General features: G+C 29.6%; 1 protein-coding gene across 1 annotated transcript; it reads left to right on the plus strand.

Annotated features, from left to right (window-relative positions):
• Positions 1-352: 352 nt before the first annotated feature.
• On the plus strand, positions 353-6,031 carry LOC106457516 (dehydrogenase/reductase SDR family member 11-like). Its single transcript, XM_013916942.2, has 5 exons — positions 353-893; positions 2,550-2,706; positions 4,808-4,902; positions 5,212-5,338; positions 5,658-6,031. Exons 1-5 carry the CDS (start codon positions 700-702, stop codon positions 5,856-5,858), a joined length of 774 nt encoding a protein of 257 aa, XP_013772396.1. The 5' UTR covers positions 353-699; the 3' UTR covers positions 5,859-6,031.
• The last annotated feature ends 208 nt before the right edge of the window (positions 6,032-6,239 follow it).

Genomic DNA, 6,239 nt, shown 5'->3' on the forward strand with positions numbered 1-6,239 from the left:
CATTGTAAGTACATAACAATAATCCAAGTAATAATGTTAAATTCATTTGTTTTGTTAGCTGCTGTTTTGCAGATGTAATCAATTTCAAAATTTATAAAAATGCAAGTTTTAACTGATCATTGTTTGAATTCTATTACAAAAAGGGTATCAACACATTTCATTGAAATTTTTTTAAAATTTATATTTCTATGGTTCATTAAATTTCTTATTTTCATGGTGATACATTTTTTTATTTTATTGGCTTGGTATTGAAGTGAAAACCTCTTGCATTACACACAAGTGCTCTACTAACTGAATTAAATGTTTAAACCACTAGATGTCACTAGTAAGCACTTTTTTAAGAAATCAAAAGGCTGCTTTGTGAACATGAAATGGTTTATTTAATGAGATATATTCAGTTTTTATGGTGAGACTGAGTACTTGAATGGAATGATTGGTGACCTCAATGGATTATATCATTTCATCTGTCATTTCAAGTAAAGAGAAATTAGACTTTGACCATGATGTTGTTAAACAAAACTGTTTATTGTTATTACATGTTTGATGTATAGTGCTAAAAACTGAGTTTCAATACTTGTGTTGTGCACAACACAGATAGTCCAATGTGTAGCTTTGTGCTTAACTACAAAACAAGCAAACAAGACATGTTCAGTATAAAAGTAAATTATAAATAATATCAAATTATAATTTGTTAGACCAATGGCAATGCAGAGATGGGTTGGTCGTGTAGCTGTTGTTACAGGTGCTTCTGCCGGAATTGGTGCGGAAATTTGTCGAGAATTAGTAAAGCATGGAATGATAGTTGTTGGGTGTGCTCGTGATGTTGACAGAATTCGAGCGATTTGTGAAGAGGAAAATGTTAAGTCTGCTGTAGGTTCTCTTAAGCCTGTCAAGTAAGGTTCATTAATACTATAATAATACGGAGTTTTGAATAAAGAAAAGAGACGTAAAGTCCATAGTTTTTAATGTAGAGTGATAAAATTTTAAGTAATAACAATAAAGGATTTACTTTGAAAATTTGTTCATCAAAACAAAAAATATTTAATATTCACCACACTTCACAAACTTTATACCGTGTACTCTTTCGCAGGTTCTTTTCTTAATTATTATCATAAGTTTTTAGTAGTTAGGCTAAGGGAAGATTGTCAGAAAAGAAGAAAAAACTAGGACAGAAAAATTAACACAATTGATTTTGAAGAGTGATTATTTAATTTTTTCCCTGCTGATTTCACCTCTCTCTCTCTCTTTTTTTTTTAAACCAAACTCAAACTTGTTCAATTTCTATTTATCACAGCAGTTATCATTATTATTATTAATTGATAAAGTTACAGCCATGAAGGATAAGTAAACATAAAATAAAAATTATTTACACATTTGTTAAACCAAAATCTGAGAAATTATTGAGTATGTAATTACACATTTTTTATTCAAATATTCATCAGCAGGAATATTTGATCTGTCAGAACTATTTAAATCCCTCTTGTCCCTGATACTAATTTGCATAAACCTGTCATGCGTTCTAGCTAATAAATATAATTTTTGTAGCACCCTGAAACTCTTGCTCAAAGTCAAGATTCAACTTTCCTGATAAATGCCCCTCATAGCACAACGGTAAATCTGTGGACTTGTAATGCTAGAAATCAGGTTTTGATACCCATGGTGGGCACAGCACAGATAGCCCATTGTGTAGCTTTATACTTAACTACAAACAATCAAGATAAACAATATTAACAATGTTGATTTTTAACCAACAAAGTAGATATATTATAAAAGCTAGAAGTTGTATCAAATAAAACAACAAAACTCTTTGAAAGTCATGCAGAGTGTTTCTGTTCTTAAGTGTAAGAACTCTCAGTTGATTGTAGTACAAGCTCTTTATAGTTTGTAGTCAGTGGCATGCAGAGATTCTATAATGCCTGGGGCCTTGTACCTAAAACCTTGGGGAAGGGCGGAAAGGGTTCTATTAATTGATTCGACTCTTTGCATTGGATGCCCGGTACCTTTTGCCCCCCCCCCCCTGCACACTACTGTTTGTAGTGCAGAATAATAGTTTAATTCAAGTTTGTCACACATTGTTTTGATTAATTCTAATGTTATGAAATGTATTCATACTATACAAAAAGGGTTTAGCTTTTTTAGTTCAAGAACAATTAAGAAAAAGTCACATGTATTAGAAATTTTCCACCTGATATTAAACAGTACATGTCATCTATAGACTACACATTCCCTTACAGAACACAAATGTATTTTCAACATCTCGTATCATAGTAAAGAATTGTCTTTTATATCTTTAATGAGATAGTTCTACTTCTAAGTTGATGTACGTAGACATTCATTTGATCATTTTACCACTTTTATGTATTTTACAAAATATCATTGTTAGATTTGACTATTTACCTAAAACACATATTTTGTAAACTTATAGTATGGTTTATATGTGAGTAATTAAAATTTTTTTAGTGCTACTCATGCATTTATTTTCAAATTATTAAAAAAGATTTTTTAGACATTTTTTGCATTATCTATATCAGCATTTTGTTTTTTATCAGATGTGACCTGACAAAAGAAAATGAAATCCTGAGTATGTTTGAAGACATCAGAAAAACTTATGGTTGTGTTCACTTGTGCATCAACAATGCAGGATTTTCTGAAATTAATACTACCTTACTTGAAGGTGATACAGACTCCTGGAGACGAATGTTAGAGGTAAAACTTGAAAAGTGAAAGAAATTGAAAAGATACTGTAATTTTCATATGTGTATGTGTGTATATACATAGTGATAAATGTAACAATCACATTTTCACAAATGCAGTTTGATATTAAATTTATACTTTTTGTGAATGTAAATTTATGCACATCAGTGTCTTAACTTGTTTTTTTACAAGGAAATGGGATTTTAAAGACTAAGAAATTTATATTTGAATATCTTGTATTTATACGCACATATACAATGTGTATATATATCTTTGTATGTATTACATTTGCCATTTACAGAGTAAAATAACTGGGTCTTGAGTGTATCAGTTATATTTATACAGGCAACATAAAATTGTACTGTGTCTACAGAGGCTATGGATTATTTGTTTTTGTGGAATTAATACTGTTACATTCATAAAAAAAATCCGACATTTTGTTCTGTCTGCTTTTCATGGGAGTGTTGGTAATGTCCATAAATGTAACTTCTTATTGATCATACAAGGCTCTGCTAGAAATTATCTGTTCTTTTCATTGTTACATACTTTAAAATATTAGTTATGTTAATGAAGGAAACTTGATGTATTTCCTTTTTATACACAAACATGATGATTGAAGTGTTTGTTATAGTTCTTATGTCTGTGGTATAGTGATGTGTGTCAGTTACAGTTCTAATAGAAAATTGGTAGTTTTTTATGTTCATAAAATTGATTGATATTTGTCCTATTTTTAAGGGTGGTGTGTGTGAATGTCTGTTATTAGTTTACTTGGGAATTTGTTTTATATCCAAAGAGACAATTTTGTTCTGTTAATACAAAAAGCTTATGAGTTTACTTTATGTGGAAAATTTTGTTACTTGTCATTGTTAATAAAATGATTTAGTATTTTTAGGAAATAATTTATGCAGGTTCTTATTCTCATTTTCTAAATGCTAATTTTGTGAATGAATTGCTATTTAGGGGGGAAAAAATGCCTCAGAATTATTTAGGGTATTTGAAGGTGAGCTTAATTTGGTAATTATTATTCACATTTAAGACAAAATGTCATTTACATGGAGAATACACAACATGTACTGTTCAGATCAAGAGAGTTGCTATCTAATTCCTTGTGCAGTATCCTCGTGTTTTTAATCTTACCAAAAGATATTTCCACTGACATCTTCATTATTTGATGAATACTTTTACAAAGATCGGGTGTAAGTAGCATAGTAATTCACTATATTACAAAGTAATAAGATTATGAATATTTGTAGTTTGATGTTAAGAAAATACCTGTATTAACTGTTTGTTTTCACTCTGCATATATTTGTAACAATTTTTCTGACAGTTTTGACGAATCAATTGTGCCATAAAAAGTTGCACTGTTTTGATGGTGTCTTCTAAACCTTCGTAGCAAAAGATTAAAAAAAGTTTGAAACTGCTTATGTAGTTATTTAAAATGTTCTCCATGAAGATAATTTAGGGGCATAAAACATTAAAAAGTTCGTAGGAATTTATAATAGTGATTGACACTTAATATAAGATGTTACTGAGGCAACTTTGTGTCACATTTTAGTTTTTATAAGCTAGGCCTAGAAGTCAGTTTTGGGAATTTTGCAGTGATGTTTCTCCTGGTGTACGGATTGACTGGTACACACTTTACAGAATTTCAATGTAATTTAGCAAGAAACAATGGCAGTCTTTGTTGTTATAGTTTATGTAGCTTTTTATTTTTTTGTATGAAATAAAAACATGAGCTATAAAATGTGCTTTGAAGATTGTTAAAACTACATACAGTACAACTATTGGAGACAACAGAATAACTAGTGACATTCCATGTGTGTACAGTTTGCAGAGTACAGATACAAGTTTTAACTCTTTTTTTATATTTTAAATGTAATAGTTTGTATAACACTTTCTGTTAATATTCTGAAATATAATTGACTTGAAAAAATGGTAAGTACATTAAAAGTCAGAACCAAATACACATTTATTTATTTTTATTGTAATAGGCTGAGTAAATACAAAAAAAGATACTCTTAATGTTAAACTAACTGTTATGTTTGGATGATAACATTATTTCAGAAGTATCCAACATATCTTTCTCCAATTCATCATTACATATCCTTTCTAGGTGAATGTGATGGGTCTATGTATCTGTACAAGAGAGAGCATTAAGCTTATGAGAGAAAATAGCATCAACGATGGTCAGATCATTCACATTAGTAGGTAAGAAAACAAGATTGTTGCTTTAATTTTGTACTTGTTTTAAAGCAATTTATAACTTAAACATCATGCATTTTGTAATGTGTTCTATAAATATCATGCATGTTTTGCTGGTTTAGTTTAGTTATTTTTATCTAAAAGAATTATTTATTATATGGACTAAAACTTTGAATAATTTTGCATGCTATATGTTTTTGCAAAAATAAAAAATCATTAATAACAGTCGACAACAAAGAAAATAGACGTTGAATGATACTATTACACTTTTACTGCTTATGCTATCCTTAATTCGGCCTATTTTTATATTGACAGCATGTCTGCACATCGGGTTCGTCCGGGAGGGCTTAGTTTTTATTCTGGAACTAAATTTATGGTTAAAGCTTTAGCAGAAGGATTTCGAAATGAGTTACGAGCCAGTAACAGTGGAATACGTGTGGCTGTAAGTATAGTTTTTATAGCTATGTCATATAAGTTATCTATTTTTATATATATAATATTTGTAATTTCTTCAGTTTAGATATTCAGGATAGCAGAATCTTTGATATTTTTAGCTTTTGTTGATTAAGTAGAAGGATTTGAAAGAAAAAAATATCTCAAACTTTATAATCATGCGTACCCTGTGGACAAATGTGTGTAAAAGTCATATCTGCATTTTAAATATTACATTAGTAGGCACAGGGTAGCATCATCTTGCAGGTTAGATATTTTTATAATTTTTTTTTACAATTAGTTAGAATAATTTTTATTTTATTAAACAGTGCATCAGTCCAGGCATGGTTGACACTGAATTTCACAAACGTTTGTTCAAAGACAATCCTGAAGAAGCAAGACGCAGAGTTTCTCAGTTTACTTTTTTGAAAGCAGAAGACATTGCTCGAGCAGTTCTCAATATCCTTGAGATGGAGCCACATATAGATATAAATGACATTATAATTCGTCCTACAGAACAACCTTTTTAACTTTTATTATAATAAAATGATTAACTTTTCCAATTTTTTTAATATTAAGTATTAAATGAAGGATACTTCTTGTTTAAATACAGTATGTCAATATGTTTTGTAACTCTTTTGCACTTAACATTAATATATGCACTCAGCAGTGATATATTTTTATTAAAAGATATTGTTACGTCTCCGTTTGTTAATTAATTTTCCGTAACTTCGTTCCGACGAAACTTTAGCGACACAAGTCCTTTCTTAATAAAACTGGTTTATTCTTTCTGAATATAACTTTACGATACACTTAATTTCAACATTCGCGCTAAAACAAACTGTAATTCACGTCTCACGAGCTTGACTTCAACAATACGTCTCTCTCTCTGACTGCAGATCAGTTACTCA

Source organism: Limulus polyphemus, unplaced genomic scaffold (assembly GCF_000517525.1).
Source record: "Limulus polyphemus unplaced genomic scaffold, Limulus_polyphemus-2.1.2 Scaffold341, whole genome shotgun sequence".
NCBI classification, from domain to species: domain Eukaryota; kingdom Metazoa; phylum Arthropoda; class Merostomata; order Xiphosura; family Limulidae; genus Limulus; species Limulus polyphemus.

Excerpts from the sequence above, each read along its gene's own strand:
- LOC106457516 (XM_013916942.2), top strand. The coding sequence starts at position 700 with ATGGCAATGCAGAGATGGGTTGGTCGTGTAGCTGTTGTTACAGGTGCT. Across the intron at positions 894-2,549 it reads GGTTCTCTTAAGCCTGTCAA|ATGTGACCTGACAAAAGAAA; the intron begins GTAAGGTTCATT and ends GTTTTTTATCAG. Across the intron at positions 4,903-5,211 it reads CAGATCATTCACATTAGTAG|CATGTCTGCACATCGGGTTC; the intron begins GTAAGAAAACAA and ends TTATATTGACAG.